The sequence below is a fragment of the Sus scrofa genome, chromosome 5, assembly GCF_000003025.6.
Source record: "Sus scrofa isolate TJ Tabasco breed Duroc chromosome 5, Sscrofa11.1, whole genome shotgun sequence".
Taxonomy (NCBI): Eukaryota; Metazoa; Chordata; class Mammalia; order Artiodactyla; family Suidae; genus Sus; species Sus scrofa.
The window spans coordinates 27305746-27330580 of NC_010447.5; the positions used below are offsets into that span (position 1 = coordinate 27305746).

At 44.4% G+C, this 24835-nt stretch overlaps 1 protein-coding gene across 2 annotated transcripts in view; it reads right to left on the reverse strand.

The window, feature by feature from the left end:
• PPM1H (protein phosphatase, Mg2+/Mn2+ dependent 1H) overlaps positions 1 to 24835 on the reverse strand; it is a 272527-nt gene that overhangs the window by 5969 nt on the left and 241723 nt on the right. For both annotated transcript variants that reach the window (XM_021091936.1, XM_021091937.1), the window contains exon 9: positions 16963 to 17114. In XM_021091936.1, the coding sequence (XP_020947595.1) occupies positions 16963 to 17114 (152 nt within the window). The remainder of the gene's footprint in view (positions 1 to 16962; positions 17115 to 24835) is intronic.

The following is a 24835-nucleotide window of genomic DNA, read 5'->3' on the forward strand; positions in this document are numbered from 1 at the left end:
GTAGGACCATATTTAGTGAGGATGTATTACGCTATTAGCCCGTGCCACTGAACATAGAGTTTACCTTTATTCTGATTTCGTGTTGACCAAATAACCTTCTAATTATGATCTGCCTCCCCGTGTAGGCCTGCCTATAGAGAAAGAATGAGCTAGTCATTTGTACTTTAAGAAACTCAGTCCTCTTTCTCCATATAAATGTCAGCTGGCATTTCTGCAGTTTGCAGATCCATCAGGAAAGCTTGGTTAAGGTGAGGCCAGCTCGGATAATGAATCTGCTTCTTGTCTGTTGATTAAGCCAATTTCTGAGCCTGAGAAGCTAAAAGCCAGACTCTGGTAAATCACCAAGATAATAAATGTCACCCTCGAAGGCAGGCCTCTTGGAAAGCAGCCCATAGCCCGGGAAGAGCAGAGCACCCTGATGTTGCCAGCGGCCTCTTCCTGCGTGGAAGTGTCTCTGAGCCCTGCCTTCGGAACTGTGAATTATGGAATTCAGAACCACAAAGCCTCTGACATTGCTTCTGTTAAAACCCCTGATGGATTTACCCACTCTCAGGTTCAAGGCGACCTGCATCTAGCCCTGTCATTACATTATTTAAGAACATAGTCTGTGGCGAATGATGTCCAGCTTGTTAAGATTCCAGGCAGTAGAGTCTATTCATACAGCCCAGGCAGCAGAGAGAAATGGAGCTCATACTGCAGGTGGCAAAGAGAGGCCATTACAGTTAATACAAAATAAATGACTTTTCTCCTAGAGGGTGGGTGGTAGGTGAGAAGGAGAGATGCCTCTTTTTCTGTCAGTACTGAGAAAATTATCTGTTTTGAAATAGAAGTCTCTTAGGTTACACTTGAGGGAAGATGCAACCAGTTAGCCCTTTCTGAGGGTTCTCTTCTTACTGAGCTCAGGAAGTAAACAGAAAGGATTCCGAAGAGGCCTTTGGCTAAAGAGCCAAATCAATGTCCCCATATCCACATACTGCCACTCATATACTACATTCAAAAGAGCTTTCCGATGCTCACCCTAGGAGACTCTTGGTTTTGTATTAAATTGTATGTCTGATATATAACCTCACATGGAAAGGCAACTGGCACTATCCAGTGATGTTTATTATCCTGGTGATTGACCAGGGTCTAGAACTTAGCCTTTCAAGCTCAGAAAGCTGGCTGAGATAATATATGAGTTTGTAGATGCATTGTCAGGGCTAAACACACCTTAATCCAGCTCGTGAGCAGACTAGGCACAGAAAATTATGGCAGCTTACAAGAAAAGATGGCTGGCAGCAAAAGGAAGTTACTCAAACATATTAAAAAAAAAAAAAAAAGATAAAAGAAGTAGGGACCAGTCTCTGTGACAAGTCTAGAGGCAAACCATCCTATAGGCCCTCAACAGGTCCTGTAGTCATGGGGCAGCGACTGAGGTCAGAACAAGGTTACGTCAAGGGCTTAATTTCCAAAATATACAGGCAGCTCTTACAGCTCAATATCTTTAAAAAATTGATAATAAAAAAATTAATCAAATGGGTAGAAGACCTAAATCGACGTTTCTTCAGAAAAAGATATACCGATGGCCAACGGGCACATAAAAAGATGCTCAACATCACTAATTATTAGAGAGATGTAAATCAAAACTATAATGAGGTATCACCTCACACCAGTCAGAATGGCCATCATCAAAAAGTCTACAAATAATAAATGCTGGACAGAGTGTGGGGAAAAGGGAACCTCTCACACTGTTGGTAAGAATGTTAATTGGTACAGCTACTATGGAAAACAGTATAGAGTTTCCTTAAAAAAACTAAAAATAAAGCTACCATGTGATCTGCGTCAATCCCATTCCTGGGCATCTATCTGGCAAAAACCGTAATTCAAAAAGATACATGTACCCCAATATTCACTGCAGTGCTATCTACCATAGTCAAGATATGGAAATGACCTAAACGTCCATTGATGGAGGAATGGATATATATATAAAAACATACAAACACATACACAATGGAATATCAGCCATAAAATAGAATGAAATAATGCCATTTGCAGCAACATGGATGGACCCAGAGATTCTCAAACTAAGTGAAATCAGACAAAGACCAACATGTGATATCACTTGCGGAATCTAAAAAATACTACAAGTGAATCTATTTACAAAACAGATTCACAAACATAGAAAGCAAACTCATGGTTACCAAAAGGGAAAAGGAGGAAGGGGATAAATTAAGAATATGGGATTAACAGATAGCGCACGACTATATATAGATAAACAATAAGGATTTGCTGTATGGCATATTCAATATCTTGTAATCATCTGTAATGGAAAAGATTCTGAAAAATATCCATATTTAAAACTGAGTCACTTTGCTGAATACCTGAAACTAACAAAGTATTGTAAATCAACTATACTTCAGTAAAAAAAAGTTAAAATCAAAACAGTGCCTACTTTGTTTTATTTAAGTCACATAAAACTATCATCCAGGAGTTCCCATTGTGGTTCAGCGGTTAACGAATCTGACTAGCATCCATGAGGACTCAGGTTTGATCCCTGGCCTCACTCACTGGGTTAAGGATCCGGCGTTACCCTGAGCTGTGGTGTAGGCTTGCAGCTATAGCGCCAATTAGACCCCTAGCCTGGGAACCTCCATATGCCGCAGGTGCGGCCCTAAAAAAGAAACAAAACAAAACATCATCCATAGTTAAAAGCAATAGTCAGGGTGGTATTGCCTGATACTGCCATTGCTGGTGACTTTAGGTATTGAAAAAAATGGCCAAATTTAGCTTCGGTATTCTAAAAAGCAGTATTAGGTCACCTGGAAAAGATGGTGAATATTAAGGTTTTATTCTTTTTTTTTTTAATTTTTTTTTTTTTGCTTTTATCTTTTTAGGGCCGCACTCGCAGAATATGGAGGTTCCCACGCTAGGGGTCTAATCGGAGCTATAGCTGCCGGCCTACACCACAGCTGCAGCAATGCCAGATCTGAGCTGAGTCTGTGACCTACACTACAGCTCAAGGCAATGCAAAATCCTTAACCCACTGAGCAAGGCCAGGGATCAAACCCACAACCTCATGGCTCCTAGTTGGATTTGTTTCCACTGCACCACAATGGGAACTCCAAGGTTTTATTCTTTAAAAATGGTCATTGCCTATGTCAAGATAATAACTTCCCTTGAGCCTGCATTTCTTTTTATCATCCATTCAGTCTTCCCTTAGGTGAACTCCTTGAGAGAGAAATCCATTCTTGCTTCCTCAATTTCTTACTTCCCTTTACTAATCTGGCCTCCTACATCTTGACCTAAAAGCTTCTCTGTCCTCATTCTATTTAACCTTTCTTCAGCACAGATGCTATACTGCCGACCATCTTCTTTAACCTTGGTATCTTTTGTTTTCTTCTTGAGTTCTTTTTTTTTGGGTGGGGGGAGCGCAGGGGCAGGCAGGGTGCCTCCCACACCCCTCCACACTCCAAGTTCTCCTGTGTCTGAGCTTTCATGACACATAGCATAGCTCTTCTTACTTTCCTTTGTAGGTTCCAGTTAAGACTGAGGAAGAGTCAATAAATGTTAACTTATTTTCACTGCCAAGGTGGGACCTCCCCATCTATGGTCCTTAGTTAAAGCTATCCCAAGACTTTTAGGCAAGAAATCTTTGTCATTTTCAATGCTCCCTTCACCGTGATACCTGGCAATGATAAAAACCTAAAGAAGGCAGTGTAGGACTTCTAAACTTTCTATTATTTTAAGTGTATTTCATTAGTGGTAGATGGCTAAGTAAAATAAAATCTAATCTTTATGGTTATTAAAATGTGAGTTAAGTCTGTTTATTGTAAAAACTGCTATTCTGAATCTATTTTTGCCATCATTCACACATACATACGTGCATAAAATTTATTTTGTATTTTCCACTTAGTGTGTTTCTCTTTCTTTCATTGCTTTCTGTCAGATTGACTGCTTTCTTGAATACCTTTTTCCTTCTCCTACTGGTTTAGAAGTGATTATTTCTGTTGTTTTAGTGCTGTCCTTAGGTTTTTAACATATAAGTTAATTGACGTTTGTGTCCTTCTCCAGAAAATAAAACAATCTTAGAATGCCTTTTTTCATCTTTCATGTTATTGCCTAGTATTTTAACTTTGCCTTATTTTTAAACTTCCATTAGTCATTCTTATAATTTACACTCTATACTTATGGAAATAAACCAACATACTGACTTCTTTGCTTTTTCTAGTCCATTCCTTCCTTCTGGACTTGATTTCCTTCTGTTGAAGTACATTTTTAGCAATTCTTTTAACAATGCCTATGTCAAGATAATAACAATGGTCTGTGAGGGATAAACTCGCCAAATTTTAGGGCCACAAAAATCTTTATTTTTGCCTTTAATCTTGGATTATAGCTTTATTGGGTATAGAATTCTAGATTGACTGTTATTTTCCCTTAGCAGTTTAGAGATAATATTTCATCTTTTCTGACCTCTCTTTTTAAAAAGGCTGTCCTGTTTCTGTTTTTTTTTTTTTTAACAAGTAAATATTTTTTCTCATTGGTAGCTTATTAAATTGTTGATATTTTATTATTGATGGTATGAACTTCCACTGAGACAGAGAGTGAGGATTTCTTTTTATTTATCAGGGTTGGAAATTAGTCTTACTCCTTCAAAATGAGACAATATTTCTGATTCTGGAAAATTCTCAACCACAGATTTTTTTATTATTGCTTCCCCTCTATTTTTAAAAATAATTTCTCCATAATTTTATATTTTCTCCTATTAGATCCTTCTCCGTTTACCTTCCAAACTTCAGCCTCTTCCCTATGTTAAAAACCTCTGTGATAACTTTCAATTCACTAATTTATACTTTAGAAGTTTACTGCTTGATCCATTTGGTAAATTATTTCAGTGACATATTTTTCACCATTGTTAATTTCTATGTGGTTCTTTTCCACATCTACCTCTTTTTACCTCACGGTTCTGTCTGTACAGGTTTAAAGTTTCTCTCAAACTATTCTATTAGGTTTACTTTGGGGTGGGGGGGGACTAGAGGGAAGCCTCTGTTGTGTCCAGTTATCCTTTCCCGTGGTGGGTTTGAAGGTAAGATACAAGCTTCTCTTCATTCGGGTTGTTTGCTGTGTGCCCTGGGTTATCTACAAAGGGTTTCAAATTTGTCTTCACTGGGGGACCCTGTGGGTTCTTCCAGTGTCAGAACATGTTTTATGTGAGTTTCTTGCTTAGGATCCCCACACCTTAGGAGTGGTATGAAGTTAAATCTCACACTTTCCCCAAGGGGTGGGCCTCCCCAGCCCCTCTTCAGAGAACCACAGTTTCATCAGATTCCTGCCATCATCCTTGCACACCTGCGCTTCAGGGAAGGCTGTCCCAAGCTGGGTGGGAAGCTTAGGGAGAACGCCTCAGACCATTCCTTCCAATGCTGCTGCAAGGAGCTCACAAGTCCTCCACCTCACGTCTCTGCTAGGCTTCCTCGCGAATGTGACATTCCACCCGCCCCCGTAAAAGAGTGGTTTGTGTGGACAACTGAAGGTCACTGATGAGACGCTGCTGCCCAGGAAGTGAACAATGCATGTGAACTCTTGGACTGGTTTCCTGATATTTCCTTCATGCTACAGGAGACCCAGTGTTGAAATGCAGTCAGAAATGGCATTTAGGTAAAATGAGGCCACTTGAGGAAGGATCCCCACAAGTGGCCTCATCTTATCTAACTGGCACTGAAAAGCTCAACATAAGCCCAGGCATGGGGTTCTTGGGAGAGGGTTTCTGGCCCCAGCTCCAATTTCAGCCAGGCGGGTGGCCACTTAGAGCCCATCAGCATCCATAGTCAGTGCCAGCTTGCCCCAGGCACAGCACCACTTGTAAGGCTGCTTTACATCAAGACTGGTGCCGGAGGAAAAGAAGAAACATTTTCTCTGGAGAGGAAGAACCGCTTCTCCTCCAGTTTCATTCTCCAGTTTCTTTCAGACCAGGGCTGCCTGGTTTGGTGACAACAAAAGAGACTGGGTAGTGTGGCAGGAACACAGGAGGGCTCTACTGAGTTTGGAACTGAGGCTGAACAGAGGGTGCATCTGCCAGAGAGGGAGCCCTGTGGGGAGCGGCGGGGGGAAATCTGAGTCAAAACATGAACTGTAAGCACAAGATATATAGGAGAGTAGCCGAGAAGAATGTGGTGCAGCTGAAGACAGTGATGGGGACATGGATGCTGTTACGTGCTGCCCAGGAGAGGAGCCCTGTTATTGAGGAAGCTGGATGTGGGGTGGCTCCAGGGCTGGGACCCAATACATTCAGAAGTGCGGTGGCTGAAGTACCATCACCATCTCCTAACCAAGCCTCTCTCTGGGAGATGGGCTTTGTACTTCAAGAGCATTTTTCTTCTCTGGCTGAAGCTTTCAATATTGATTGACCGAGCTCTGCTGAAAGGGATGGCTGCCAGGGGATCAAACTTGGCAGCAGGGCAGGGCCTGGCTCAGAGGCTTCCTCGGGCCAAGCAGGAGGGAGCAGAGGATAGCAGGCGAGGGGGAAAAAGCAGAAGAGGAAGGCCAGAGGCTCTTTTCACAACCACTATCAAAGTCAAGGTGGCAGGAGGCCAGATGGTAAATCCTCTGTCTTCTCTGTGGACCCTTAGTTCTTTCACATCCTATGTGGGGCCTACGAAGGGCTCCAGCTGGGCTGCCATGGGTCCTAGCCTGGCTGCACCGCCACCCATATCAGGGGCTGTGCAGGAACTCCGCAGCCTCTTATTACTGCTGAATCTGGAATAAGGATAGTGCAGGCCTCAAAGGTTTTACCAGGATCAATGAAATCCTCTCTAAAGCGTTTTCCTCATTAGAAAAATGCCCCCCTTCCTCGCCCCACCCGACATGCTTCCCCCCACCCCCAAGAGTCTTGCCTGAAGTCATCCACCTTTTGGAGAGTCTTTTGCCACAAGACCACATCTGAATCAGCCCCAGAGTATCAAAAGTAAGTCAGTTTCAAGCTGTCACTAGGCCTCGAAGTCTCTTAACAGGTCTAGTTGGGTGGGAACTTCTATTTGCCATTTGGATGGCCTTACAAGAGGGAGGGTAGGTGGCAGGAACTGGGGAATTAATGGGTTCCGAATATTTGCATATAAAAGGCAGCCTCCATCTGTTGATGCCCAGCAGTAACAGAATGTGATGGGAAGGGAGGAGAGATCCTCTTTGCATTCTGAGCAGGCTTCTTAGATTTAAGAGATAGAACAGCTCTCCCAAGCTTTGGAACAAGGGCAGGGATCTGTGGTGACCGGGTGCGGGGGGGGGGGGTGGCTTCGAGGGGGCTCTTTGTTGTGCTCGGAACCAGGCAGCTTGTCCAGGGAGGACATGGCCTATCTTGGGCTCACTGCTGGGAGCTGAGCCACATGTGTCCCTTGTCTGGCTCTGTAGCCACTGAAGGTGCTCACACCAGCTTCTGTCCCCTGCCTGGAGTCCAGGGGCTTCACTCAGGCAGAGTACCTTGAGACTGGAACAATGACAGCTGCTGTGCACAGCAATGTCACTGTGTCTGCTGGAGGTTTGTGTGCCAGCAGGTACAAGACCACAGACTGGGGAGAGTTTACCACCTCCTGGGAGAGGGTGAACCTTGTCCACCTCTCTGCCCCCGGCACTAGCTCCCTGGTTTTTCGGGGTTGGTGGGGGGCGGGCATGTTTATTTTGGTTCACATCCCCAACAACAACATTTCGATGAGAGGGGGCATAACAGACCTTGTTCTTCTCCATTCTCCCTGGCACGCCCTTTAAAATGCCCTGATGTTCCAACTAAGTGGCCACAGAGCTGTGCTCCAATGGCCACATCAACAGCATGGAGGAAGGAAAGATGGGCCTGGCAGTGGGCTGTTCAGAGGCTGTCAAGGGCAGGACTGCAGGCTGACTCCCAAATTCCCATAGATCTGAATATGCTACACAATGCAGAAGAAACAAAAATGCAGATCTGACCACCAGATCAAACACTCTCCAATTTGTTCTTAAAACCTATAATTGATAGGAGGGTGGGGCTGGGGGGGGGGCTTGCCTTTTTTGCATTTGAGACATTTTTTTTTTTTTAAGGGCTGCACCCTCGGCACATGGAGGTTCCCAGGCTAGGGGTTGAATCAGAGCTGTAGCTGCCGGCCTCCGCCACAGCCAGCAATGCCAGATCTGAGCTGCATCTGCGACCTACACCACAGCTCCTAGCAACGCCAGATCCTTAACCCACTGAGTGAGGCCAGGGATTGACCTGTGTCCTCATGGATGCTAGTCAGATTCATTTCCGCCAAGCCATGAAAGGAACGCTGAGGCATAGTTTTTTAAAGCCATGTGGCACTGGTAGAAATTAGTTCAACCAACTGCATACCAAGATTTCATAAACGTAACCTTTGTCCTTTGCCAAAACAAGTTTCATACGATCAAGGTAATACAACCAAGCATTTAATACCCACATTAGTATCCTGCTGTCAGTGTTGGTGGGTGTTTAACTATTAACTTTCCACTGATTAATCTCTTCCCATCAAGGCACACAGTTATCTGAGCTCAAGAGAGCAGGGACATGAAGGATGACATCTGAAGCATGACCGTCGAGAAGGCTTCTCTCTCCGGGGAGATGCTCTCTGGAGTTCATGGGTACCTGCAGACGTCATACCCCTTATCGAGCTCCTCAAGTGCCACAGCAGGGGGACTGAGGGTCATTAGGTCCAAGTCACCAAGATGAGGTTTCCAGAGACAGATATTTGGGAAATAAAGGAGTAGGCAAATAGAGCCAATTGCCACGTCTTGCCTGGGCATTTGAAATGTGAATCCATGCCATGTTTTCATGGGCAGTTAACTGATCTCTGGCTCTGGGTTCACTCAGCTTTGCCCACACCTTTCTCCTTGGGCAATATTAACAATGTATTCCTTTCTAAGGAATTAGTAAGCATCTTCTTTGCATGGTACATACTTGCCTTCATTCTGAATATTCTTTCCAAGAGACCCACCCACTAAACCTCCAGCCTTACAGGTAGTCCATCCGAGATATTTTGCCCCAGAAAACCCTTTGCGGGCCTTTCTCTGAGAACCCTTGCCCAATTGTGCGGGATGTTTGGCCGCATAAGAGAATCGTAGGGAAATTAGTATAGAGAGCGACAGGCTGTGGAGCCCAGCCACCCCCCTGGAGAATGTCATCTTGGTACATCTCCTATCAACGATTCATTTCATGACCCCACAAAGGAAGCACAGAACCACCAGCGCTGCTACACTTCAGGGCATAATTCAGTAAGAAGAGAAACAGCAACGGCCCTCATATTCTGGCTTGTCCACAAAGCCTTTTAATTTTTTGGTTCCTTTGTCAAGATAGTTCAAAACAACACTGTATCTTACTGAGGACTTAAGCTGCAATGGGGTCAGGAAGGTCATACATTTCCGCCTTCCTCTGCGAAAGAGGATGGTGTGGGGGTCAGAACTGTGCAAACATATTTTCCTCTTAATCACCTTTTCTTCACAATGCATCCTGGAAGGGGAGACACTTTTTTTTTTTGGCTGTACCCAATGGCATGCAGAAGTTCCTGGGCCAGGGACTGAACCCATGCCACAGCAGTGACAATGCAGAGTCCTTAGCTGCTAGGCCACTAGGGAACTCTGGAAGATGGTATTTTAGATTTTTTCACTGGGAAGGATGTCATCAGAGGAAGACAGTGCTGGCAATTTGTCACAAATGGCTGCCACGAAGAGGAAAGAAAAAGAAAAAACCTGAACATGACATAAACAAGAGCCACATAATCAAATGGCAAAACCTAAAAGTCCTTCCTGTTACAAGGTTAATGTCGTGTCTCCTTCTGTCCTGCGGAATTTCTAGACAAAAGTGGGCAAACTCAGCAAAACGCCAAGTAAAATGGGCCCATTCAAAATGTCAAAAGGAGGAATTCCCATCGTGGCACAGTGGTTAACAAATCTGACTAGCATCCATGAGGACACAGGTTCGATCCCTGGCCTTGCTCGGTGGGTTAAGGATCCGGCATTGCCATGAGCTGTGGTGTAGGTTGCAGAAACGGCTCGGATCCCGCGTTGCTGTGGCTCTGGCGTAGGCCGGCGGCTACAGTGCCGATTCAACCCCTAGCCTGGGAATTTCCATATGCCACGGGTACGGCCCTAAAAATACACAAACAAACACACAAAAATTTCAAAAGAAGAAACATTTTGTCACTGTTCTTGCTTCGTGCCCTTCCTCCCTCTCAGGCGGCCCGCGCTGGGGAATGCATCTTCCCTTTCTCATTTTTATCAAACGATGAGCTGGCCTGGTCAGCCCCCTCCGATTTGGACCCAGGAACCCTCCCTTCCTTCACTCCCATGGTTACACAGGCAAGCCTGAGGTCCTGGGCAACACTTGCGGAGAGATGAATCCTTCTGGCTGAGGAAGAACTCATAGAGCTACAGGAATGATAAGGGGTCTTCATCACAGAAATTAGGATTTAGGCTAAACTTTATTAGGACGACTTCCTCCTATTTCTTGTTTGCATGATGAGATCAGAACAGCTCCCATTGGGAAGGCTCCCTCAGGGAACCCGATACCAGGGTTTTTGAGTCTACGCTCTCCATGGGCCTCCCTAGGAGACACACTGAGCCTGGGCGGGAGTGTGGGGCCCTCCTTCTAAATTACACAGGTACATGCCAATATGTCACACACATGAACGACATCATTTACATGATGCCTAAGTTGTGAGTTTAAAACAAAGTTTGCAGTTCCTGCTGTGGTGCAGTGAGTTAAGAATCCAACTGCAGTGGTTCGTGTCACTGCAGAGGTATGAGTTCAATCCCCAGCTCAGCACAGTGGGTTAAAGGATCTGGTGTTGCCACTGTGGTGGTAGGGGTCCTCCCAGAACAAGGGAAGGCAGTGGTGCACAACCAGCATCTGTGAGCGCACATGCAACTTGGTGGCAGTATGACATAATCAGTATCCATGCGCAACTTTGTAGCATAGACTGTCCAACCAGAATTTACAGAATGTATGTTATCTTATAAGGGGGACAAAGGGACCAAAGTGTAAAAGAAAAATAACAGAGCCTATAAAGACAGCGCCCCTATAAAGACAGAGCTCAGCCTTTGGGTATGAATCTGCTGGGCCAGTGCTGGCATGAATAAACGCTGCTTCCTGGCAAAAAGCCTCAGTGTCCCATCTCTCTGTAAGAGAATCCTGCAACACCACAGCTGCTGCATAGGACACAGCTGCAGCTCAGATTCAGTCCCTGGCCCAGGAACTTCCATATGCCATGGGTGTGGCCATAAATTTTAAAAAATTAAATAAAAAAAAATTAAGTTTGTCTGATTTCCCAAGATGGCTTAAATTACTAAGGAACACGTAGGGCAGAGAACCAATCTGTACCTCCTATTTTCACCGTGAGATTGTCCAGAATGTTTTCTGATTGTGGATCAGAATGAATGAATTACATAAATTCCATATTGTTATCACAGACTCGTTCTTCCAATGGTGTTCACATTCATTTGTCTTGTGAATGCCTGAGGGCTGACACAATCAGCCCCATTTACCTCTCACTTCTCACCCGTGGCCATGACCCTGCACTAAACCCAGTCTGCCATACTGACCACTGGCTTCCTTGAAGGCACCGTGTTCTCCCTGCCCGCTGCCACCCCACCCTGCATGGCCTGGCGCACCTTGATTCCTCAGGCTGAGCCTGGGCATCCCTTCTGCTCTCTTGGCTATCCCATGAATCATTAACACTGTAACTTCCTTAAGCTCCTGTGACCTCCTCTAGACTTGAAACTCCGAGAGAACAGGGTCTTTTGTCTTCACAGATTCTTCCCCAGTGTCCAGCAGGCCATGGCTCATAAAATAGGTCCTTCATACTTCCCCAAGGAATGACTGTGAATGGAGTTATTTAGTCAAGAGGACATCTCCCATGTGATCTCACTGTCTTAAGCTTTCAAAAACCAAACAGAATTGTAAATCAACTATATTTCAATAAAATTTAAAAAAAGGTAAAAAAAAAAAAACCCACAACTAACCAGAATATTTCTGATTTCCACCTGGATATTCCGTCTCTTAGCAATAAAACTATGCCCATCTTATAACTTTTCTCTTCACTCTTTCATCTTTCTGATAAAAGGATTCTTTCTTAGGCTTTAGTTTGCCAGTTTCCCTGAAAGGCAAATTCAGAACCTCCTTCTTTCCTGCCCTTTTGTTTCATGGAGATCCCTGTAGGCCCTGATAATGTAGGGAACAAGATCTCATGAACCGAGGCACCTGCTCTGACCTGGCATGCATCTGCCCAGCGACAGCACTGCCCACAGGTTACCACTCCTGGGAGGGCAGATTTGTTGCCATGGAGAGACAAGGGCTGGTAAGCAAAACCACGCCAGCCTGAAGAGATTTTTTTAAAGTGTCTACTGCCTTTTTACTCATACCTGTCAGCTGGCTTTGCAAAGCTTTAGAAAAATAATTACTGTAGAGAAAATCAACACGGGAGTGTTGCTAACAGGTAGGATAGAAAACACAGATTAAACCTAAAAGCTCAACAGGAAAAAAAAAATGCATTCAAATTCAAATAAAAGAATCTTACTTGCAGTACCATCAATTTCTATGCACCTGAGCAAAATTATACCAAACAATTTGGAAAGAGAGAGACTATCTAGCTTTAATTTCTTCCTGAAGGATTTGTGTGTGTTTGTGACATACATACATGAAACATATAAAAGTAGCAACAAACATAGAGTAACAACAACAAATACTCAGTAATGCTTATTATATACCAAGCATTTCACTTTCTACATGTGCATGTGGTTAGGACTACTGGAACCCATTTTATAGATTAGGAATCTGACGCACTGAAAGGTTAAGAAACTTCCCCAAGATCACAAAGTCTAGAAGGGGCAGAAGAGAGGCAGTATGACTAGATCCATGCTATTAATCACTAGACTACACTGCCTCTCAAAGCTGACATACAAACGAAATGTAACAGATACACAGTGTACAAATAACATGAGCCGTCAAGTACCCACCATGTAGCTGAAGAAGAGAACATTGCCAGCAAGTATCTTAGAAGCTCACTGTGGGCCCTCCTCAAGCACATGCTCCCCTGGCTACCTTTTTGTAAGACTTCAATTACACCAGCATTAGAGCCACCTGGATTGTTTGTTAAAACACAAATCCCTGGGTCCTACCATTGGAGTCTTATTTAGTAGATCTGGGGTGGAGCCTGAAAATTTCTAACAAATTCTCCGATGATGCTGATGCCATGTGGTCCACGCTTTCAGAACCACTGCTCCAGGGTAGACCTAGGAGTGGGGCTTGTTGATTATAGAATATGCATATACCAAGCTGTGTTCAGAGTCTTTTTCTACAAATTCAATAACCCAATTTTTCTGTTGGGTTATTTGTGTTGTCTTTATTGTTCTGTGAGAGTTCATTATGCTGCAGGGGTATGAATCCCCTCCCTGGTTATACAAGTTGCAAAGATCTTCTCCCAGTTCATGCCTTATCATTTTATTCTTTCCTCTTTTTTTTTTTTCCTTTTTAAATGTTCGCACCTGAAGCATATGGAAGTCCCCGGGCCAGGGACTGAATCCAAGCTACAGCTGTGACCTACACTGTAGCTGTGGCAATGCCAGATCCTTCAATCGACTGTGCTGGGCCAGGGACTAAACCCGTGCCTCTGCAGAGACCAGAGCCACTGCAGTTGGATTCTAGCCAGCTGCGCCACAGCAGGAACGCTAGTCAGTTTATTCCCTTCATGTCATCTTTGAAGAACCAAAGTTGGTAGTTCTAATGTAGTCAGGGTTATCAATCTTTTCTTGGTTGTGCTGTGTCTTAAGAAATCCTTCCCTACTGTAAGATCATGAAGCTAGCCTATGCTATTTTCTAAAAGTTGTATTTATTTTTCTTTCACTTTTATGTCTTCATTTGCCTGGACTTGATTTTCGTTTCATTCCTTTTTAAGACTGATGAATATTCCACTGTATTATATAACACATTTTGTTTATCCCATTCATTTGTTGATGGACAGTTGGGTTGCTTCTACCTTTTTGCTACTGTGAATAATACTGCTATGAACATGAGTGTACAAGTATCTGTTGGAGTTCCTGCTTTCACTTTTCTTGGGTATATACCCAGAAGTAGAATTAATAAATCATATGATAATTACATGTTTAATGTTTGAAGACCCGCCATATCATTTTCTACAGAAGCTGTACCATTTTACATTTTTAACAGTAAGGCACAAAAGGTTCAATTTTCATCACATCCTCACCAACACCAAATTCTCTGTTTGTTTATTTTGAAATGGCCAACTTAATGGATATGAGGTAGTATATCATTTGATTTGCACGTCCCTAATGTGTTTAGAGAGACAAATTTTGGCTTTTTAAATTTTTATTGCATATTTGTTCTCTATTTTGTTATCTTTCATTTTTCCTTCCATTTCCCTTTCTGGATTTATTCTGCTGTTTTTAATTCCTAAATCAGATGCTGTTGTTGAAAATAAGGACCACAGCCCTAAATTTTTACATCAGGAGAGTTGTTTACTGACTGCTTGCACACAGGAAAAGAACACACAGTCTACAAGTAGACAGCTTCACTCCTGTGGCTCCTTAGAACCCTGAAGTTACAAGAATTCTTTTATACATATTTACAGGAATAATTTAGGCAGAACTAGCCTAGTAACACAAATCAGCTCTCAAGATATTCTGAGAATATTCTTGATCATCAAGATATTCAGAGAAACATCTTTCTCTATGGTGAAAGGCCTCTTTTTCTTTTTATGTGTCCGGGAGTCCAGAGTTTGTGGGCAGGGGTCCTGGTGATCTGGGGGAGTGGTGCGACCTGGGCGGGGGGTTGAAAAAGTTACTTTATGATAAGGAAGGAATATAGTCACTTCTGGCAGGTCAGGGATGAATGGAACCATTAACTCATTAAATTAGAAAAAAGGCTCAAAATTCAGCCTTTAAAGTTTTGATATGTAGTATATTATTTGGGCCCTAGTAATTTCTAATTTTTGTAACTTTTTGCATTTATAAGTTGTTTAGAAGTTTGCTTTTTATTTGATGTGGGTTTTCTCTGACTAGTTTGAAAATTATCCCTTATATTCTTGTATTCATTTTCTTAGCCATTTTAACACATTTAAGGTCTAAAGTTAAACATTTAAACCTCTTCAAACAGGACTATAGTTTAGTATACATTAGCTGATTTCTATCCCCCCTTGCCAATTTATATGCTGTTTTTATTTAGTAATTGATCATTTTAATCCACACATCAGACATTCTTATTACTATTTTCATATAGTCAGTGTGTGTTTAAATATAATCACATATTTACCAGTAGCTTAAAAATCCATCTTACTATCTCAGATCTTCCATCTGGGATCATTTCCTTTTCTTATCTGAGTACATCCTTTAGAATTTTCTTTTTTTTTTTTTTTTTTTTTTTGTCTTTTGTTGTTGTTGTTGCTATTTCTTGGGCCGCTCCCGCGGCATATGGAGGTTCCCAGGCTAGGGGTCGAATCGGAGCTGCAGCCACCGGCCTACGCCAGAGCCACAGCAACGCGGTATCCGAGCCGAGTCTGTGACCTACACCACAGCTCACGGCAACGCTGGATCATTAACCCACTGAGCAGGGGCAGGGATCGAACCCGCAACCTCATGGTTCCTAGTCGGATTCGTTAACCACTGCGCCACGACGGGAACTCCTAGAATTTTCTTAAGGGGAGTTTGGGTGGCAGTAAAATGTCTGTTTTGTTTTATCTGAAAAGCACCCTCTTTATTGATATTTTTACTATATACAAAAATTCTAAAAATTGAGATCTTCTTAACTAACTGAACTTCACTGTCTTGGCTCCTACTGCTGTCTTTGAAAAAAAAGTCAGCTATTAGTATAAATGCTATTCTTATGCATTTGTTTTGTCTTTCTTTCTGGTTGCTTTTACTATGTTTTTTATTTGTTTGTTTCAAGTTCTTCAATTTCATTATGAAATATCTCCTTACGATTTTTTTCTTAATTTCTTCTGCCTGAACTCTGTTGGGCTTCCCAGATCTTAGGTTGAATATCATTCAGCAATTCTGGGTTGGAACTTGTCTTTTTCTTCCCATCTATAGTATTTCCTTTAGCAATTCTGTGTACCGCATTTTAGGCCATCTTCCTAGACTCAATCTCATTTCACACTTTTCTTCTCTTTGTCTCTCTGAGCCATATTCTGGATTATTTAGATCAGTTTTTCAGTTCACCACTGTACTCTTCAGGTGTCTCTAATGTTTAATCCACTGAATTTTTTGTTCCTACTTATATATTTTTCATCTCCATAAGTTCCATTTCCTTATTTAAAAATCTGTGCAATCATTTTGTCCTAATTCACATTTTCAATGCTTTTTAAAAAACATTCCTGAAACATGCTAAAATATTTATTTATATTTTGACTGATAAATCCAATAATGAAGTATTTACAAGTCCAGCTCTCCTGCCTGTTGTTTCTACTGGTTTTTATTTATGGTGACTTATTCCCTTGTGTTCTAAGTGAAAGCTGATTTTTTTTTTTTTCCAGAGCAGATTTGTGTTTATTTCTGAGTCACCTAGGGTTGTTTAGAATATTTACATTGCCATTATGCTATAAGGACTCCCTGCTTTAATCTTTCTCTCCTGTTTTTCGAAGGAAGCAATTCTCCAACAAATGAAAATCAATGCTAGGAGCATTTGCTATCACTCTTATCAGAAGGATCACAAATTGAATGACTCCCACTTCAGAGGATATCAAGGAAGAATGTGAGAAAGATACACCGGTTAAAATATTTCACAAATCAAATTCTTGATCACTCCTATCTAGGTTTAACTTAAAGATTTTTATTTGGCTGTGAATAAGCAATGTAGTCCCTTTTGTAGCTTGCTTACTAAACCGTCTCTAACAGCTCATGAATGATAGATCGTGAATGATGAAAACTGCATAATTAGTATTCATTTCAGTCACATCATGAAAGACCCCTTTAGGGAAAACTCTCCAACCAGAGAAATGCACAAACCTGTGAGGATCATCTGGGTCACAGTTAGGAAGAAACTGAGTGATTGCTTCTGCCACTTCTTCATTTGATAAAACATCCCAGAGTCCATCAGTGGCCAAGATCAGCACATCATCTGCTCCATGCTCATATTTGGAGAGATCATAGACTCTTACCTGAAAAGAACGGGAACATCTCTGGTTAAGAAGTTGGGAGCACATCATTCTCCCTCACAAGACTGGCTTCTGATTTCCCTTCCCTTTTCCTGCCCAGCTCAGCAGTTTCCCAGTGTGCATTGTAAGGCTTTCAATTATGCAGCAAGCTTTGTGGCCAGAGCTATCCTCCTTTGGAGACTTGCTATATGGGGCTCCAAACACAACTGTGAATGGGCCCAAGAAATTAATGGTGGACAAAGAAGAAATTAGCTGAAAATGTAACACCTGAGATGTGGCTGGAACAACAACTTACACACAGTGGTAGCCAGAAGAGCAGCTGGAGGCTTTGCTGCCTTCCTTCCTTTGCACATCCATCCCACAGACATTCATTAAGGGCCTGCCCTGTGCCAGGGCTCTAAGGGTGACGATGAGAAGCAGATTGCCCCGCATGTGAGATTGTAGTCTGGGGTAGAGGGGCATAAGGCCAGTCTAGGATCCATGGTAGCTGTTCCATATGCATTGGCCTAGGACTAAGGAGGCGCTTTATTCAATGCACTCACTTGACACCTTTTGGCTTACCTGCTCTGAGGCCCATGGGGCTGGACTCATGTAAGGACAGGGCTCTGATGCTCCTCTAGCCTAAATGGCACCGTTCACCTGCCAAGTAAGTCTCCTAAGTGTGTCTCAGCACCCTTCGTCTCTCCTCGTCTCTAGCACCTGGAATGACTTGCATGAGGTGGCTGTATCCACCTCCACCGAGGAAAAGAACAGCGTGACCTTAGCAGAACTAATACTAGAAATCAAGCCTGACTTGGGTTAGGCTACAACGCCATGTTCACCCTCCTTGAGCAGGATGGGGGAGAAGAGTTTGGGATTTCATTGCTGTTCTCTGCTAATTTGACAGAACCAGCCCCATGAGCTGAGGACAAAGGCAGGTCCGTGGCATCAGTCTTCCAATGCCTTCAATCACCTCATCGCCCTATTTTCTAAAAATAAGTCTGAATGAAAGCTGTAGGCCAGGGGAGGGGAGGGGAGGGAGGAGGAGGGAGTGTAAGCAGCTGTTCCCCGGCCCCATCACAAGCAATCACTGTCATGTCACCTGGGATCTAGAGAGAATACAATTCTAAGCAGCCTACATAACGGTCATATCCACACCTTTAAAAACCAAGTCTCCTGTGTTTTAGAAAAGTTTGTACAGGCCAGTGAAGACCTGCCACAGTTTTGGTGCTGTGGACACGGACTATACCCAGCAGCAGAAAACAGCAGAGTGCCCCACACCTGCCCACAGAGCTTTTGGAAAATGAGCTCAAATGAAAAGCAGCCTCTGTGGCTGGTGAACAAGATGCAGCAATTAGTTAATAGCCCAGCACATGGACCACACTCAGGGAAAGACGGGACTGGCTTTTAACATCTTCCCAAAAATCATGTTCACTTCAGGGTAAGTTTACATTCTAGAGAAGGCGTTGTGCCTTGTGAGGCAAATTAAAGAAAACAGGAGGGGAGATCTTAAGTTTACAGCAGACTGGAAAGTCCCAAATGCCAAAATTCTGTCCTCATGCCACCAAACTCATGTGGTTAGATTTTTACTCTAGAGCAGGAACCAAATCCCTCTGCTTTAACTTCTGTGGTTCCTGGTAATCTCAGAGCAATGCTTCGGGACTGTTATGTGCCTAGGAATCAGCCCGGGGTTCCTGCTAAAATGCAGATTCCAGTTCAGTTCTGGGGTGGGGCCCAAGAGCCTGCATTTCTAACTCACTCCCACATGCTGCTGCTGCTGCTGCTGGTCCAGGGACCACGTTCTGAATACCAAGGCTGTAGAGGAATCCTACTGGTTTGAAAAAAAGGAAACTCAGTGGCCTCCGTGATGCCCATATAGACTATTCCCTTAGAGGAGGCTATAGCGAGGATAGCAGGTGTCACCTCTGGGCTCCCAATTTCAAGTCCTGCATCACTGTGTGGTTCCTTCCAGTACGCAAGTACCTTTGCTTACGAGAGACTGCTGGCTTCTTATTGGGTTATATCTACAATCCCTTTCTGTGATAATCTGAGCTCCATAGGATAGAAAATGTTAGTGAGGGAAGTGGGGCGATGTAGATGCCCGGTGGCCCAGTCTCAGATGCCACCTCCGCTCTAGCTCCTTCTAAAAGAGAGGTTTCTAGGGCTGAAGATAACATCCATTTCATGTCAGGATCTGCCCTGTCTAGCGGGTGTCAAAATCTCTTCTAAGCACTTTCTGCGGGCCCCCCAAATGTGGAGGAGATTGGAGCGGTTTTAGGCCGACATTGTCCTGCCCCCTACTCACATGGAAATCTGGCCAACACAATGGGTGTGGCTTGATGAGTAGAAACATGTTAGAAAATGTTCCTCTTCAATTCCGTCAATAAATTGAATCCTTCCCTAATTCCGCTATTCACATTTCCACACACCACTCTCTGAGGCAGTTTCCTTAGCCAACGTGAAAATCCCTTTCCGTACCCTTCTCCAAGCAATTGTTATGTAAATAATCAAAAGCTGGTCTCCATCCTATTCCCTGAGGCACTCCTCCAATTAACATCCTTTTAGGTTTTTTTTACAGCTACCCTTTGTTTCCTGCCCTTTAGCCAATTTCCAAGGGACTTTGCCAAGTTTCCAAGGAACTCGTGTCTTCTGTATTAACCTGTGATGCAGAACATTTTGTGAGTGTGCTCTCGGAAAAGCCGGACTGCCACGCAAGACGTCTGCATGCGTGCTCATCCTCCCCAGCAGGCTCGGCCTCAAAGGGCTCCTGCGGGCTCTGGAGATTGACCTTCCCTCCCTGGAGCTGCAGTGGGCCCTCCAAAGTTCCCCATTCAGTTCCTCACACTGTCTTCATGTTCCATGGAGCCTCACATCAAAGGCTCCCCAGGACTCAGGCATCAGGAAGAGAGTCCCTGGGAGGGAGGGGTGTGATCAGCAGAGGCCTCCATGGGAAGGGGCGAACCGGGCCAGGGCTCCTAGAGGCTCCTCCCCACGCTCCCATCTGCCAAGAGAGGGAGAGAAAGGCCACAGGGATCTGAGATTCTGGCTGCTTCTCAGAGCAACAGAATCTGAACAGCAGAGACATGAGGCCTGGGTGGCTCCAGCTGCCCTTCTGGTCCCTTCACGTGTTCACTGAGCACTTACTGTGTGCCGACAGCTGTGAACAAAAGTGACAGCGCCCTCACAGCTTCTAAACTTGGTGCGAGACATACACATAAATGACAAGGTCAGAGGATGACAGGTGCTTGGAGACAAGTCAGGCAGGATAAGGTGAGTGACATGAGGGCCATTTTAGAAGCGGGTTAAGGAGGGCCTGACAGTGAACAGAAGTCTGAACAAATGAGGCCACATCCAAGGTCCTTTCTGGTGCCTCCCTCTCCTTCCTTTGGGGACCTGTCCCTCCCCTGGGTTAAGAGCCTGTGGGCATGGTGTTAGACTAGCGGTGAAGAAGAGAGGCTGAGGTGTCACATGCCACCCTCCGCCGCCAGATCAACCTTTGGGAGACCAAGAGCCGTCATCCTCTCTCTCTTCCGGGTCCTCTGCAGACACAAGGCTCTCAGGTCCACTAACACAGTGTTTACCAATTTGTACCAGCCGGGGTTCACTTGTCTGTCTCTTCCACATGAAGAGTTACTCTCAAACTTCAGTGTGTTTAAGAATCACTTGGGGGTGCAGATTAAATGAAAAGCCCAGGGCCCAACCTTCAAGATTCTGACTGTGTAGATCTGAACCCAGGCATCAGCCTGTGTAAACAAGGGTAATCCCAATGCAAGTGGTGGGGGGAACCTCACCTTGAAAACACTGTCACAGGTTATAAGCTCCCCTGGGGGGCGAGGTCTGAGTTGTCCTATTTGTTTCTGTCCTATTGGAAGCCACGCAATAAACCACCAAATGGAAGCACTCCCCTTGCTGGACATTCACCCTTGTCCTGCTTACAATAAACACCCAGAGAGCCGGTCACCTCGTCTTTCCCCCAAAATTCAACTTCTGGAGGCTAGAGATCCCATTTGGCATTTCTTCCATGGGCCATAACTTTCAGAGTGAATCCCTCTAGATCTTCGGGACACACATGCTGAGACAAAGAGTAAATGGGAAGAAGGGAGGGAGAAAAAGAATTTTTCAACATACATAGTGATTCATTCAGAAGAACCCCTGATCTTATGGTGCCCCCACAGTTTTAGCTTATAAACTCCAGTGCCCCCAGGCAGTCAGCAAAATGTAATGCGCTGAAATACAACAGAAGTAGCAGACTTTCCTTTTTTTCACAGTACTCAGTGGAGCTGCTAACAAAAACCTCTCAGTATTGGGGGAGGGGGGGGGAGCAGGAAGAAGTCCGGGGGCACCAAGGGTCATGCTGTGAGCCCCCAGATCAGCCAAGAGCAGGAAGAAGTCTGGGGGCACTAAGGGTCATGCTGTGAGCCCCCAAATGAGCCAAGTGCTGACGGCTCTCCCAGGGCCCCCACTTTACACAGGAGCTGGGGACAAACAGCTCTTTAATATGCACCTTCACTTACTGCTTGGCTGCCAGCTGTACCTAATATTTGTTCAGCACCTAGTATGTCTTCACCTCTTTGCTCTGTTACTGATAATTTGGGTGACCTGGCAAGAGAGCTCAGAGTACTGTAAGCTGATGGTGCTTCTTGAAGCAATGTTTTTTTTTTTTTTTTTGGCTGCATCCATGGCACGTGGAAATTTGAAGGCCAGGGATCGAACCCGTGCTACAGTTGCAACCTGCACCACAACTGCGGCAACATCGGATCCTGAACCCACATGGGAACTTCCTTGAGGCTACTTTAGGGTACTTTTTTTTGTTTGTTTTCTTTTGTTTTTTCTAGGGCCGCACCCGTGGCATATGGAGGTTCCCAGGCTAAGGGGTCTAATTGGAGCTGTAGCCGCCAGCCTAAGCTAGAGCCATGGCAACATGGGATCTGAGCTGGGTCTGCGACCTACACCACAGGTCACAGCAATGCCGGATCCTTAACCCACTGAGCGAGGCCAGGGATCGAACCTGCAACCGCTTGAGGCTACTTTAAAAAAGAATCCATCTATTCTAAAAGGCAAAAAAAAAAAAAAAAAAAAAAAAAAAAGAATCCATCCATTCTGCCAGTTGCCAAATCCCAGCTGCTCCTCACAGCGTTCACATCTTTATCAGCTCAGCAAATTCTCCAAGCCTTTTCCCCTCTTGAGTACTCAAGGTAGGATGAGGCACTCCCACGGCTCAGGCCCAGCTGTCTTCGGGAGCAAGAGCCCTCCCTCCTGCGTTATTAGAAGCCCTCACTTCAGTTCTCTGGGTCTCACTAGCTCTGGGACTTGACACAAGTCATTTATTTTTGTGACCTCTCAATTTTCTCATCCCCGAAGTCACTGTTTAAAAAGTGGAGAAAAAAGACAAGAAAAATAAATATAACATGTGCTCTGTCTCACGAAGCTTTTATAAAGATCAAATGAGGAGTTCCTGTTGTGAGGCAGCAGAAATGCATCTGACTGGTATTCATGAGGACACAGGTTCGATCCCTGGCCTTGCTCAGTGGGTTAAGGATCCGGCGTTGCCATGAGTTATGGTGTAGGTTGTAGAGGCGGCTTGGATCCCGTGTTGCTATGGCTGTGGTGGAGGCTGGCTGCTGTAGCTCCAATTCAGCCCCTAGCCTGCGAACTTCCATATGCTGCAGGTGTGGCCCTGAAAGGACATTAAAAAAAAAAAAATCAAATAAGATAATGTGGAAAGGAACTACAAATCCTTTTTTAAAAAAAAAAATCAGTGTTGGATTAGTTTCAGGTGTACAGCACAGTGAATCACTCATACATACAAATACATCCGTTCTTTTTTCACCATATAAGTTATTACAAACTGTTGAGTAGATTTTCCTATGCGGTACAGCAGGTTCTTGTTAGGAATTACAAATTCTAATGTGCAGCGTGTTTTTTTAATGGCTCTGATCTCAGGGTGGTACACCTGAAAAAAGTAGCTAGTTGGTGGAAGGAGATGAGTTAGGAGTGGGCTTCAGGGACCTGGGTTCGATTCCAAAAGTCTCACTTAAAATGACAGTAACTGGGACTCTCACTTATGATTTGGCAGAAAACCCAGGTGGTTCCCAAGGCGGAGGCTGCCAGTAGCTGGTGGACAATAGGAGTACAAATCCTCGGCCTCTCCACCCTCTGTGGCCAACCAATCCAAAAGCTCAGCCTGCAGAAGTGGGACGTGGCACTTGTAAAAGAAAAAGAAACTCCAGCGTACTTCCTTGTCACCCAGTACACGGAGAGATTATTTCAATACTGGCCGTCTGGCAGGCCACCAAGATTGCACCCAAATTCTCTGCTGTGACTCTCTCTACACTAGATGATGCCACGAAACACACACTGAACCTGGTGGCAGAAGACTAGGGTTTGAGACCTACCTCTGTCCCTTAATAGTTAGGCAACACCACTTTGTTCATTCGGATTTTAAAGTCACTTGCCGGGAATACGGAAAGAGGAAGTATTGATTCATCAGATGGGGTGTGTCAGGGGGGAGACATCTGGGCATCCCACGCCTTCGATGCAGAGGGAACTGCAGGGGCCAAAGCCTGGGGATGAGACAGGGCTGACATGCCAGGGCGGCTTTCCAGAGTTTGGTTTGGCTGCAGAACTGAGTTTCCACCGGGGAGCAGTGAGGGATGAGGCCTCTCGAACCTTCAGTGTCTCCCTTTGTGAAATGAAAGGTCAAGGTGGCCACTGGGGATGCTTATGGCTCAAACATTCCCCGACTCTTTCATCATGGGATGACTTAGACCTGGATGGGACCGACCACATGACCTCAGCATTTGACTGCAAATGAATCAAGGGACATTGAAGTATGACAAATATGTGGGCTGCTCCTGCCACCCAAAAAGGAGCTGGTTGTTTTGGCTGTGGGTATAATTTTCTATTTGAAAGGCACCACAGGTATTCTTGAGGTTTGCTTTTTTGTTTGTTTGTTTGTTTTAATCTACAGGCAAAATAAACACTTGACTTTTGAGGGTGTATGTAATCTAATAGCCAAAAAAGTTTCTAAACCAGCTAAAATATTATGTAATACAGAGTCTGAAGTTGTTCCCAGCATGTAGCTGCTCAAGCATAAGGCTTTCGTTTTCTCCACACAAGGCCAGAACTTTACAACTCAGTGAGGTAAGCTTTTTTCTTTAAATTTTTTGCTTTTTTAGGGCCACACCCATGACACATGGAACTTCCCAGGCTAGGGGTCTAATCGGAGCCACAGCTGCCAGCCTACACCAGAGCCACAGCAATGCCGGATCCGAGCCGTGTCTGCAACCTACACCACAGCTCATGGCAATGCTGGATGCTTACCACTGAAAGCGAGGTCAGGGATCAAACCCGCATCCTCCTGGATCCTAGTTGGGTTTGTTAACTGCTGAGCCATGAAGGGAACTCTGAGGTAAGCTTGATGAAGGCATTTCCTTTACATGTGGGGGTCGGGGGACGCCCATCCTCTACTCCTTTCTCTGGGATTCCAATGGCTTGTTCGAATCAAAGGCTCATTGAATGAACCAGTGAACAAATGGACTTGAATCTAGCTCATCAGTCATTTGAGGAAGAAGTTTCTGTTCACTCAGTTGCCCATCTGCAGAGATCAGGGTCAGAAAGAAATCCCAAGTGAAAGTACATGGGTGCCGTGGCGATGGACTGGATCGTGTCAAATTCATTTAGGAGGCGTGGGAGGTAGACACAGAGTGACCATACATCCTTGTCAGTCTGTCTGCGATAGTTTT